This window comes from Micromys minutus, assembly GCF_963924665.1.
Source record: "Micromys minutus genome assembly, chromosome: 4".
NCBI lineage: Eukaryota > Metazoa > Chordata > Mammalia > Rodentia > Muridae > Micromys > Micromys minutus.
Window position 1 is genome coordinate 30,505,806 of NC_137973.1, and position 13,631 is coordinate 30,519,436.

The 13,631-nt window shown below is 40.1% G+C and overlaps 1 protein-coding gene across 4 annotated transcripts in view; it reads left to right on the forward strand.

The window, feature by feature from the left end:
• The window catches only part of ARNT (aryl hydrocarbon receptor nuclear translocator), a 58,723-nt gene that overhangs the window by 28,921 nt on the left and 16,171 nt on the right, over positions 1-13,631 (forward strand). For all 4 annotated transcript variants that reach the window (XM_080915561.1, XM_080915562.1, XM_080915563.1 and 1 more), the window contains 5 exons: positions 2,018-2,231; positions 5,431-5,644; positions 6,888-6,990; positions 11,953-12,018; positions 12,257-12,342. In XM_080915561.1, the coding sequence (XP_080771687.1) occupies positions 2,018-2,231; positions 5,431-5,644; positions 6,888-6,990; positions 11,953-12,018; positions 12,257-12,342 (683 nt within the window). The remainder of the gene's footprint in view (positions 1-2,017; positions 2,232-5,430; positions 5,645-6,887; positions 6,991-11,952; positions 12,019-12,256; positions 12,343-13,631) is intronic.

The following is a 13,631-nucleotide window of genomic DNA, read 5'->3' on the forward strand; positions in this document are numbered from 1 at the left end:
ATACAACATCTCTGTGGTCAGATTTTCTTTTGAGAGAGCCCTAGGGCCTGAACCTAGAGCTTTGTGTGTTCTACACTCACCCATTTCAGTTCTTGTTGGACTATTGTCCCTGACACAGAAAGAGTGCTTTACATCCAGCTTCTTTGTTCTGGTCTAACTGGATCGTTAATACAGTATTTTTACTACTGTCCCCTTGCATTACTTCAAGCTGGGCCACAAATTCATTCTGTGACTGTTTTAACCCAGGGCTGCTACAGCTGTGCTTCAAGCCTTCAGCAAACTGGAAGGCATTGCACTGGGGAGGAGGGCAGCTCTCGATTCAGTTGGCTCATTAAAAACAAGGACATTGGTGTTATGGTTTGTGGTTTTGTTTTTCTCTACAAATTAGATCCATAATGGAAAGAGAAATACATAAAGGTGGTAAAGCCAAGCTGCTTAGCTAGAAGTTGAAGTACAGCCTTTGAGGCATCCTCATGGAAGACCTTGAACAGCCTTTTAGCTTTCCAGAATTTTTATTTGTAAAGTCTTAGGTTTTTCCTTTCTCTGTGCTTTTGATGTTCCTTTCCCTATGCTACCTCTTCCTGCAGTACCCTTTGCCCAGTGTGGGGACCCCCATGATAACTTGCACTTTCTTAAGTTCAGTGCAGTGTCAAACCCATATAAGAATTTTGTGCATTAGTAGAACAAATAAAATTCCAAAATATTCCAATTCTGTATCTTAATGCCATAAACGACTCTGATAAGGAAGCATTTAATATACTAAAAGAATTTATACTGCCATGTCTTCTTTTTCTTTCCTTTTTTTTTTTTTTTTTTTTTTTTTTCTTTTTGGGATAACTTCTCACTATGTAGCTCTGGCTGTCTTAGAACTCAAAGAGATCCCCCGCCTCTACCTGAATACTGGGATTAAAGGTGGGCTCCACCACTCCGGCTTTTCCTCTCTCTTTCCCTCTCTCACTTTCTTTGTTTTAAAGGCAGACTTATGTATTCCAGACTGGGCACAGATCTGATATGGAGCTGAGAAAGAGCTATCTACTAAAGTGCTGGAATCACAGGCTTTCATGACTGCTAGAGATCAGACCCAGAGCCTTGGTCTTGCTAGACAAGTACTCCACCACCTGAGCTAAATTACCAGGCTCAGGTGGCTGCTGCTTTTCTTCTTCTTTAAAAGGGGGGGGGGGCAGTAGTTTTGAGACTGATCTTGCTATGTAGCCCAGGCTGGCTTCAAACTCACCTTGAAGTCTATGGTGATCCTCTTGCCTCAGCCTCTCAGTTGCTGGAATTATAGACAGGCATGTCCCACATGCCTGGCCTCACGTGGATCTTTGGAACAGGGAATCACTGTGTAGTCCATGTTGTCCTGGAACTTGCTCTGTATCCATCCCAGAGGGGACTCAATGTCAAAATTCTTTGCTTTAGTTTTCCGAGTGCTGGAGTTGTAAGCATATGCTATCATGTCTATCCTTTATACTCTTTCTCCACCTACTCAACTTGGCAAATGTTGGTTATTTTATAGCTTTCAAATGTTTTAACTAAAAAACATGTAATCAGTGAAGCTGAGATTTATCCCCTTAGGAACTTGAGTAAGTGAAGTCAACATTTAAAAATAAAACCACTCACCCCTAGCCTTACCCCTGAGACAGGATTTTTCTGTGTAACCCTTGCCATCCTTTGTAGGCCAGGCTGGCTTAGAACTCAGTGATCTACCTGCCTCTCCTGAGTGTTGGGGTTAAAGGCATGCACACCTGGCTTTAATTATTTCTTAAAATATTTCTCTTCTCTGAAGAAATGGTTTACTGGAGAGGCCTTATGTACTTGTTCTTGGTTTAGACTTTGTTAGTTTGTTTCATGCTTACTCTGCATGAGGTTGGTCTGCTTGGCTTCTGAAATTTGAACATCATCAAACCTAAGTTACTACATCCTTCAGCAGCTGACCAGGTATCCATGTCACTCTCCTGATCGCAAAGGACCAGATATGACCACCTAGCAAGGCTCTTCTTTCTCTTTTTTTATGCAGGGAAAATCACAGTGAGATAGAACGGCGGCGACGGAACAAGATGACTGCTTACATCACAGAACTGTCAGACATGGTACCGACCTGTAGTGCCCTGGCTCGAAAACCAGACAAGCTGACCATCTTACGCATGGCTGTTTCTCACATGAAGTCCTTGAGGGGAACTGGCAACACATCCACTGATGGCTCCTACAAGCCCTCTTTCCTCACTGATCAGGTCTCTGGGTCTTAAAACTGACTCTTGAGTATATGTGTTCAAAGTTTTGGATTAACTTAATGGTTTTGTTTGTTTGCTTGTTTGTTTGGGGAAGGGTCTCACGTAGCCTAGGCTGACATCCAACTCAATATATTGTCACCATGTCCAGCTTCAGGAGATTGGTTCTTCAGGAAACCAATCTGACATGGAAAAATTAATTTCAGCCCTTGGCTATGACTGATTAAGTATTGGGGAAATGAGAAATAGATAAATTAGTTGTGAGAACTTATTTAACAAGGTTTTAGGTATTTTAGAACTTGGCTCATACATATAGCCTGCGACGTGAAAGAAGGCTGTGACCCCAGAGGGACCGCCATACTTGTGGACCAGTGTTCCCTGGGCTAGATTTCTAGACCATGAAGAAATCTGCCTCACTCCTGAAGCAACTGACAGTCTTAACAATGAGAGGAGTGCAGCAGGCAGTCCCTGCTGATCCGTGATGCGTTTTTACATCTGATATACTGAGGAAAACACAAAGGGCAGAAATACTCATCGTTCAGGAAGTCCATCTTACTTCTGTCTGTAGCTCATTGGTGGAGCACTTCACCTGTGCTGGAGACTTCGGCTCAGTCTCCACCATTGCCAGAAGGAGGAGCTAAATCTGAGCGTAATAAATGTGTGAGGAGCAAGACACCTAAACGAAAAGTGGTGGGAAGAAGCATACAGAAAAGAGATGTCTTCTTTGTTAATGTTTCGTGTGTGATATATACACTATGGTGGCAAGTCTCACTTTATTTAGTCTGTCTAGACTTGACTGAAAATGACTAGGGAAGACACGTTTCACTTCAGTTAAAAATTCATGATTGGGTAGGACATGGTGATAAATGTCTTTAATCCCAGCACTTAGGAAGCCAAGACCATCCTGGTCTACAGAGTCCAAAACAGCCAGAGCTACATAGCCAGCCTCTGTTTCAAAAATTACAAAACATATGATCGTTCATACCTAGAACATGGAAAGCCCTGAATTTGATCCCAGCACCTTATGCGGTTGTGTATGGTAACTGGATGTGGTGGCTCATAACCTGTCATTTCAGCACTGAGGCAGAAATAGGACATTGGGAGTTGGAGTCATCCTCCTCAAGGACAGCCTGTTATATATGAGACTGTGTCTAAAATAAGTGTACACACATAAAATGTGTGAATACTGTGGGAAGTGACATTTAATGTAATGTCACCATTTTTGTCTAAGAATTATAGGGATATGACTTGAGAGAAAGAAAAAAGTTCTCCAAATAGGGTGGTGTATTTGCTAGCCCATGGAATACATTTAATAGCGATGTACATAGAAACAGTCAGTTGACATCTTCAGAATACATGCAGGTATTTATTAAACTCCAGTTATGCTCCTTTTGTGGCAAACCAAGTACTTTGTGCTGTGAGAAATAAAAAGATTTTTTTAAAAAAGGTCACTGATACATAATATAAATTATAACTAAAAATATCGAACTAGAGTCGTAACAGGAACAGTAACATGGCTGATGGAGTATAGATATCGAAAGAGGTTTTAGATGCTGGCAGTGGTGACACACTACTGTAGTCCCAGCAGCCAAGATGTCTGTGAGTTACATTGTAATTCAATGATACTTGGAAATGGGGAGGACTGTGGTGGTGTGGAGGAAGGTACAGAGGTGGACTTGGGTTTTATTTCATGGTGAGGAAGTATGTGTATGGTTTCTAAGAAGAGAGGGTGGAGGCAGAAATGAATGGAGTTTCAGAAGGTGCTAAGCAAATATGAAATGTGTAGGGTGCAGTGGGTAGGTATTACCAGGCTGTGTAGAGACTGAATTTTAAAAATGATGATGATCCCGAAGGGACGGAGATCGTGGGTTGCAGTAAAGATGGCAGGTAATTGAAAAGCAAGAGTGTAACATGGTCTCGCTCATTTTATCACCTTTAATCCACCCTCAAAATGACAGTGATATAATTATGTCTTTGTAGTGGTGACTTAGTTAAACTGCTTTGGCTCCCAGTGGGTTACATGGGCCATCCGCCCAAGAATTCTCTGGATTGATTTGTGAATGACACCATCTTAACTTTGGTATGCCTTGACTAGTTCAATGGCTGGGTACTATTAAAACTCTGAAGCCAGCAAACACTCTCCTCCAGTATTCCTGGGTTAATATCTTTTAAAATCTATATTTTATCTTTGCTTCCCTGGCTCCTTTGGAGGCAGCCCCCTATTTTTGTTGCCCAAAAGGCTTCTGGGCAGCCTATCCAGGAGCCGCTTTCCTGGTAGGACCTCCCCCCCCTTGTTTGTCCCCTGGGAACTTAGAAGTCCTCCCTCTTTCATCCTGTCTAGCATCAGCCATTGGCTCTTTATTGATCATTCAAAATCTCATTTGGAGGGGCCTAAATTAGCGTTTTAACACAAGCAGCATTAGGCCTAACCTACTTCATGGTTTGATGGTTACTTTCTAAACATTAAAACCTAAATCCTTTAATATAATAATAGCATGTTTTGAATAAATTGAAGGAAGATTTGAATGGAATTAGGAAATGTTTGTGTTTATAAATTGGAGTGGAAAGGGGGAATGTGAGAGGATTTTAAAAGGAGAACATAAATGATGGATCAACCAGCTATGTGTAGAGGCTGGGTGGGCATAGAGTTTACTTTACAGAGCACTTGCCTAGCATGCATAAAGTCCTGGGTTTAATCACCAGTATCCATAAAACCTATAATTCCTATAATCTCAGTACCTGGGAGTTGAAAGTGGGGATAATAGGAATTCAAGTCACTCTCCACTATGTAGCAAGTTTGAATTTAGACTGGTCTCCATGAGACTCTGTCTTTTTTTAAATAACCAGTTATTAGTTGTATGTATTAGTTGTAATTCCAGTACTTGAGAGGCTGAAGAAAGGCAAAAAGACCCCTGCCCTCTCTACAAGTCTTGTCATTCATTGTAAGCCTTTTTATTCTCCTTCGAGAACTAGGAGAAAGAGGTGAATAGCAACTTAGAAAAATTACAGAAATAATTATTGTAAAAAGTTTGCCAGTGAATATTTAGGGTAGGAACCCATGGTAGGAATGCTTGGATTGAGGTATAAGCCTGTGATTCCTAGTGGAGCAGTGCATGTATACCCAAGAATTTTGCACTTCCCATGACTAGTTGTATATGTTTTTCAGAGTTCACTGTTAACTATGGTTTATTTTCTTGACCAGGAACTGAAACATTTGATCTTGGAGGCAGCAGATGGCTTTCTTTTTATCGTCTCCTGTGAGACTGGCCGGGTGGTGTATGTCTCTGACTCAGTGACTCCCGTTTTGAACCAGCCACAGTCTGAATGGTTTGGGAGCACACTCTATGATCAAGTACACCCAGATGATGTGGATAAACTTCGAGAGCAGCTCTCTACTTCAGAAAATGCCCTAACAGGTGAGAGTTGGGTGAACAACAAATAAATGGGGGGAAAATAATCTTAATTTTGCTGAAGTATTTAAGATGTTTAAGCCCTTACATTGGTTTGTTGAATCTGGCAGAGCTTCTCATTTTTTTTCCTTAATGAATATAACTGTTTTTTAATTCACATGCACAATATCTACTCTGTGGTTTATTCTTAGAAAATAACTCATCAGAGAAGTTTATTTCTATCTTAATATCTTAAACAAAATAGGAAAGTTAAAATGTATTATTTCTTTCCACTGTCTCCACATAATAAAAGAATTATCTATGCTTGTATTTTATTTATACCCACTTGTGTTTGACTTTATGCTCAGTTCTGTGATAATAGCTTTTAGTTTTATAGGGGAGTGGCTGTTGTTCAGCGTAAGGTACTTGGTTGTTGTCATTGTATCTCTACTACGTCATCCCCCTCCGCTCATTTGGAGGAGATTCAGTCCTTTAGCCATCCTAGAGAATAAGTGATATATGTTCTCCGCAGCTGTATATGAAGAAACAAAATAGAAACAAATAACCAGCAGTTAAAATATAAAAACTCCATATGAAGAAACAAAATAGAAACAAATAACCAGCAGTTAAAATATAAAATACTCCAATGTCTTTGCAGTGGAAATGTTCATATTAGTGTTGGCTTTTTGTTTTTTCCCCTCTTTTGTGATTTTGTACATTTCATTTCTCTATAATTTTCCTTTACCCCAAATATTACTTATATTTTTTAATAAATAAAGGAGAGTAACAGTTTTGTTTTTGGACACATACGTGTTTCTTAGCACATAAAATTATTATTTTTTTAAACCAGCCATTACCCCTACCCCAAGCTTGAAGATAATTAGTAGACTCGCCTAATGGCTCAGTGGTGAAGGAGCATGTCATGTAAACCCAGCAGTCTAGGTTCAGTCTCAGACTGACAACAGTAGGAGAGACAGTCCACATAGTTGACCTCTGACCTCCACGTGTAGGAGTGGACTCATATGCACAATAATCCTGTAGTTTCCACTCCTGCTCTACTCTGACAGTTAGTTCCTGAGTCATTTTGGAACTATAGGGAGGTTCCTAGATGAGGACAGAAGTAGTTTAGGTTTCATGAAAAAAGCGTCTCTGTCATAAACACGGAAGCCAGAAGGCGAGGTTGGACACTGAGCTAGCTTTGCCTCATGTGTCTCTTCCCTTTCCCACCCACAAGAGTTAACTTGAGATTTCTCTCCACATCCTTGTCCAGGGCGGATCCTGGATCTGAAGACTGGAACAGTGAAGAAGGAAGGTCAGCAGTCTTCCATGAGGATGTGTATGGGCTCAAGAAGATCATTTATTTGCCGAATGAGGTGTGATCCTTGGGATTGTGTTGGGGTAGGAATAAGGAGCAGCTAAGGCTTTCATTTCTGTCAAAGGCATTAACATCTAGTATCTAGAGCTACATTCTTGGCCATAGTTGGATTACATTTAATTTTCAAGAACCAGTCATTTCATCATGCTTACAATATATTTAGGAAGAGAGTAACAATGAATTACTGTTGAGGCATAGTTGATAGGTCCTTTGTATCTGTCTTCTTACATCTGCTTATCTTCACAACTGTTCACAGGGTAAGAGTCAACATTATTATTTTGTTCATCATAAAAGTAGTTTCAGGCTAGAGAGACGTCTCAGCAGTTATGAGCACTTTTTGCTCTTCTGAACTACCTCAGTTTTAATTCCAACACCACATGGCAGATCACGATTATCTGTAACTCCAGTCCCAGGGGATCTGATTCTCTCTTCTAAACTCTATAGGCATTAGCATTCATGTGGTGCATAGTCATGCAGGAAAAGCACCCATACACATTAAAATTAAAAATGGTTTAAATGGCTTTAGGGTTTGGGAGAGATGTCTTACTAGTTACGAGCACCTGTTATTCTAAAGGACCTAAGTTTCTTTTGTAGTAATCACGTGGTGGCTCAGAGCCATCCATGACTCCAGTCCTAAGGGGTCTGATATCCTCTTGTGCCAGCAGGCCACATACATGGTGCACATATTTGTATGCAGGCAAAATATTTATACACATAAAATTAAAATAAATCTTTTTAAAAAGTGAATGCAGAAACTGGAGAGATAGCCCAGTATCACGTGCTTGCTGCATCAACATGAGCCCGAGTTCAATGCCCAACAACTATGGAAAAGCTGGACAATCCCATTTCTGGAGAGACCTACCCACATTGATGAGCCCCAGGTCCTACTGAGAGACCCTGTCTCAAGATTCAAGATTGGAGGAGCTAGAGAGATGGCTCAGCAGTTAAAAATAATAGCTACTCTTCCAGTGACTGATTCAATTTCCAGCATCTACATGGTTGCTCACACCCATCTATGATTCCAGTTCCAGGACATCTGACTTCTTTTTCTGGTTCCTGTGTATCCAGGCATGTGTGTAATACACTGACATACAGGTAGAACATTAATACACATTTTAGAAATTAAGATAGAAAGATCTTGAGGAATTACATGTGAGGCTGGTCTCTGGCCTTTACATACATGTGCGCACACAACATGAACATACACATACATATACATGCAACAACAACAACAACAAAAACATTTAACTTCTGGGTCTGGAGAAATGGCTCAGGGATAAGAGATTATGTTGCTCTTGAAGAGGACTGGGGCTAGTTTCCCAGCACCCATATCTGATAGCTTGTAACCATCTGTGCCCTTAGCTCCAAGGAGATTCAAAGCCTCCAGACTCCACAGATAGCTCAGCATACACATATGCCCCTCCTTTTTTCATGCACACAGTTAAATAAAATAAATCTTAGAACAACAACAACACAAAAAACAGATGGACTGGAGAGATGGCGCAGCAGTTAAGGTACTAACTGCTCTTCTAGAAGTCCTGGTTTCAAATCTCATCACCCACATGGCAGCTCACAACTGTCTGTAACTATAATATCTGACACTCACATTGACATGCATACATGCAGGTAAAACACCAATGCATATAAAATACAAATAGATAAATAAAAAGACAATAAATAAACAGAGTGTGGCATTGCATGTCTTAAATCATAGTACTCAGGAGGCAGAGGCAGGCATATGTTCGTTAGTTTGAGGCCAACCATTTTGAGATCTTGTCTCAAAAAAAAAAAAAAGGGGGGGGACAGTAGACTCTCAAGATTGTATACTTCCTGATATGAGACTAATACAGAATCTTGTTATAATTTATAGCAGCAGAGCTCTAGACCTTACCCCACACCCATTCATTTGTATTCAAACTTAAAATAAGATTGACCCGCTTCAACATCTAAGTGCTGAGATTATGGGTATTTTGTTTGTTTGTTTTGTTTTTCAGATTAAAAAAAAAAACCCTGTGTGCGCGTGATATATGTGGATGTGGGATCGTGTGTGTGGCAGTGGGATCGTGTGTGTGGCAGTGGGGTGAAAGTTGTTGGTTCTTCCTTCAACGCTCTGGTCATGAGGCATGTGTGCAAGGACCTTACCTGATGAGCAATCTCACTGGCTATGTTTTTTTCAGATTTTGGGTTTTGAGACAGGATTTCTTTATGTAGAAGTGGCTGGCCAGGAACACAACTTTGTGGACCAGGCTGGCTTCTTAAGTCAGATAGCCAGATCCGCCTGCCCCTAACTTCAGAGTGCTGGGATCAAAGACATGTGCCAACATACCCAACCTCTTTTTTTTTTTTTCCTTTCAGATTTTTGAAATAGAATTTTATGTAGTTCAGTTGGGTTGGAATGCCTGCTTCTCCTTCCACCATGCCTGGCTAAGAAGAAAACATTTATGAGAGTAAAATAATAAGCTCAGGTTTTACAGTGGAGATAGATTACATCATACTGAGAAAATGTTTAGGACGAATGGATTTAAAAGATTTTCTACTGGCTGGAGAGATGGCTCAGTGGTCAAGAGCACTGGCTGCTCTTCCAGAGGTCCTGGGTTTAATTCCCAGCACCCACATGGTGGCTCACAGCCATCTGTAACTCCAGGATGTGGCACCCGCACACTGACATACATGCAGGCCAAACACTAAACTGCCTCCAAAGTAAAAATAAATAAGATATTTAAAAACAGATTTTCTGGCAAAGGTACATAATTTAATATTATATAGTTTAATAGTGTAGAGTAGCCATTGGAATCAGATTACTATGGTTTATTTTGAATGGGGTTATAGTATGTTGTCTAGGCTCATTTAAAGATCCTCAACTCATCTATCCTCCATTTGAGTTTCCTAAGTAGTTTGGTTCTACAGAAGGTATATCACTGTAGTTGACTGAATGTTGATATTTATTTAGGGATGGAGTCTCACTGTGTACCCCTGGCTGGTCTGGAACTGGCTATATAGACCAGGCTGGCTTTGAAATCACAGAGATCTGTCTGACTCTGCTCCCAAGTGAATTGTTATATTCCATAGTATTCTATGGATTTGAATTCTAATTCTGATACTATAAGACTTGGGTTGCTTTGATTTCATCATCTAATATTAGAGGTGATACTGTCAAATTTAAAACACTGTTATGAGGATTAGCTCAGTTGATACTATGAAAATACATTTTAAAAGGACACGATACATATACAACTCTAATATTTACCCATTTATTTCTTTATCCTTTGTCTTTTATGTGTTTGATAGAATCTCATGTATCCAAGGCTGGCCTCAAACTTACTATGTACTTGAAGGTGGCGTTAGACTTCTCTGATCTTCCACCTACACATGCCAAGTGCTGGATGACAGGTATATGCCACCATGCTTGGCTTACCTTTTTGTTTTTTTAAGAAATAAAATACTGGGCATGGTGGTACAAGCCTTTGATGCTAGCACTTGGAAGGTTGAGGCAGGAGGATTGTTAGAAGGCCACTATGTCCTATATAGGAAGTTCCAGGCCTGCTAGGGCTATATAGTGAGACCTTGTCTCAATCAGTCTAGTTTTGGTGGTACATGCCTGTAATCCCAGAACCTTGGGGGCTAAGGCAGGAAGATAATGAATTCCAGGCCAGTATAAACTACATAGTAAGACCTTATCTCTAAAAAAATAAAGAAGAAAAGTAGTATTGGAGAGAGTGTCTTGTGGACATTGTAAGACTGGAATAAGGTATGAAATGTAGCAAATAGAGAAGGTTACACTTAGAGCAAAAGTCAGAGCTCTTTATTTGTGAATAAAGTTTCACAGGGCCATAGCTCTGTTTGATCATTGGCTGTTTTTATGTTTGATTGCTCAGAATTGTCTAGTTAAAAGACTGTAGCCATCAGACTAAAAATACTTACTATCTATAGTCCTTCACAGAAAACAGTTACCAATTTCTGATGTGAAGAGACTGCATTTAATGAGTGTATGGAATTGTTTTAATTGAAATTTTAGGTCAAAAGTATTAAAGGAGTTCAAACTGGTGTTAATCTTCTCTCCTCTTGAGGCTAAAGAAAGAGGATCTCAAGTTCAGGGCCAGCATAGGCAACTTAGTGAGCCCTAGTCCAAAATTAGGAAAAAGAAAAGAAGACTTACTGTTCAGTGACCAGATGCTCACCTGGCAAGCACGGAAGTATCTTAATACTCAATGTTTAAGTAATCTACAAAATCTGTTGGTTTGGTAGTGCTTTTCTATAATCTCATTACTTGGGATTTAAAGCAAGCAGATAATGAGTTTGAGTTCATTCTATGTTGTATGAGATATTGTTTCAAAAAGCGGTCTGAGTTGGAAACCAGAGATAGATAGCTTAGTGTAAGGAGACTTGGCAGAAAGCCTGACATATACATTTGATTACTGAACCCACATAGAGGAGAGGACCAACTCCTCCAAGTTGTCTTCTGTCACACACACACACACACACATACAGAGAGAGAGAGAGAGAGACAGACAGACAGACAGACAGACAGACAGACAGACAGAGACAGAGACAGACAGACAGACAGAGAGAGACAGGGAGAGAGGAAACAGTAACAAGGTCAGTCTGGGAATAATTGCTTAGTTGGTACAATGCTTGTCTAGAATTTGTCTATAATGCACGGAGCACTGGTTCATTACCCAACACCATAGAAGACTGGTATGTTGGTACCTATCTGCCTATAATGCCATCATTCAGGAGTTCAAAGGTCAGAAGTTCAAGGTCCTTCCTAGCTACATAGTTTCAGACCAGCCTAGGGCTGAAGGCCCTGTCTCAAATTAAACAAAACAACAAACAAAAGAATAGGTTTCTCCATCTCAGCCTGACTTTTCTTGTACTAGTTTTCAGTGTGTAGTTGGATCTCTTATCCTGCTGTTACTGTTTCTCATAGCCCAGCGACTTGTATCTTCTGTTTGTTAAACAGGTGTGGCACTAGCTCTGTGGACCCCGTTTCCATGAATAGACTGAGCTTTTTGAGGAACAGATGCAGGTAAAATCTTAAGCATTGAAGATCAAGAGATGCAGTTTTTTTACTTTCTTTACCAGCTCTTACCTTCTTTTTTTACCTCATGGTCACTTACGGTCTCACAGTATGTTTTTGGACTTACTTAATTGATTGATCCACCTAATAATAATAATAACAATAATAGATAATTAAATAAATGAATGCTTTAAAAACACAGGTTTCCTTTGTAGAATTTCACCCCTGAGTCCTATAACTCTTCTAGGAATGGACTTGGCTCTGTGAAGGAAGGAGAACCGCACTTTGTGGTAGTCCACTGCACAGGCTACATCAAGGCCTGGCCTCCAGCAGGTAGGGAAAGTATACTTTGATTTCGCCCCTGGTACCCTTGTATTAACAGTTAACAATACTATGTACCCCTTTATAAAATGTGCTTAAGAATAATGTAAGAGGGGCTGGAGAGATGGCTCAGTGGTTAAGAGCACCGACTGCTCTTCCAGAGGTCCTGAATTTAAATCCCAGCAACCACACGGTGGCTCACAACCATCTGTAATGGGATCCAGTGCCCTCTTCTGGTGTGTCTGAGGACAGTACAGTGTCCTCACATATATAAAATAATTCTTTAAAAAAAAAAAGAAAAGGAAAAAATAACTTAAGAGGAAGAGATAAAACAGACTTCTTCTCACCCATTACTAACATTACAGTCCAGTTGAACATATGGATTACTGAAACATAAAAAATGACTCAATATTAGCTTTATCACAAAGTACTAAATGTTTGTTTTCAAAACAGGGTTTCTCTGTAGCGCTGGCTGCTTTGGAACTGGCTTTCTAGACCAAGCTAGCCTTATATCCACCTGCCTCTGCCTCCCCAATGCTGGGACTAAAGCCTGCACCACCACCGCTCAACCTTTTTTTTTTTTTTTTTTAGTGTTTTATTGGTGGGTAGAAAGAGGGCTCAGAAGTTAAGAACATTTACTGCTCTTGTAGAAAAATCTAGGTTCTTGGGATCTGTCACCCTTTTTTGGCTTCTTCAGGTTCCTGTACTCATATGGTGTCCATAAATTCACACAGGCAAATATACACACAAAACAATGTATTGCTGATGCCTATTCCTATATTTATAGAAGGTTATATCATATAAAAAGTAGATGCTTATTCATTTCTAGCCTGGAACTCCTGTCAGCAGTTTTTACTTCTCACCCTCTTCCTGGAATTGCCAAGCATGAGCTAATGTGGGTGGTGTAGAATTCAGTTATTAGTGCTAAGAATATAGCCCAGTAATGTACTTGCCTGGTTTATGTCAGGACCAAAAAACAGAACAAAACAAGCCAGCAACTGTATATGGTTTAAAATATTCACATGTATGATAGTAATATATACTGAATACTATGTCTTTAAGCACCTAGTAGCAAAACAAACAAAAAAACCACACTGGATTTTTATTTTATTTGAGACAGGGTCTTTGTGTAGTTCTGGCTGCCCTGGAGCTCTTTATATAGACCAGGCTGGCCTCAGATTCACAGAGACCCATCTGAGTTTGGTGCTAAATTCTAGGATCAAAGGTGTGAACCATTCTGCCCAGCTTGAAATATGGTATTTAATGCTGTTAATTTGAGCAAATGGAAGAGAAGCTTTGAG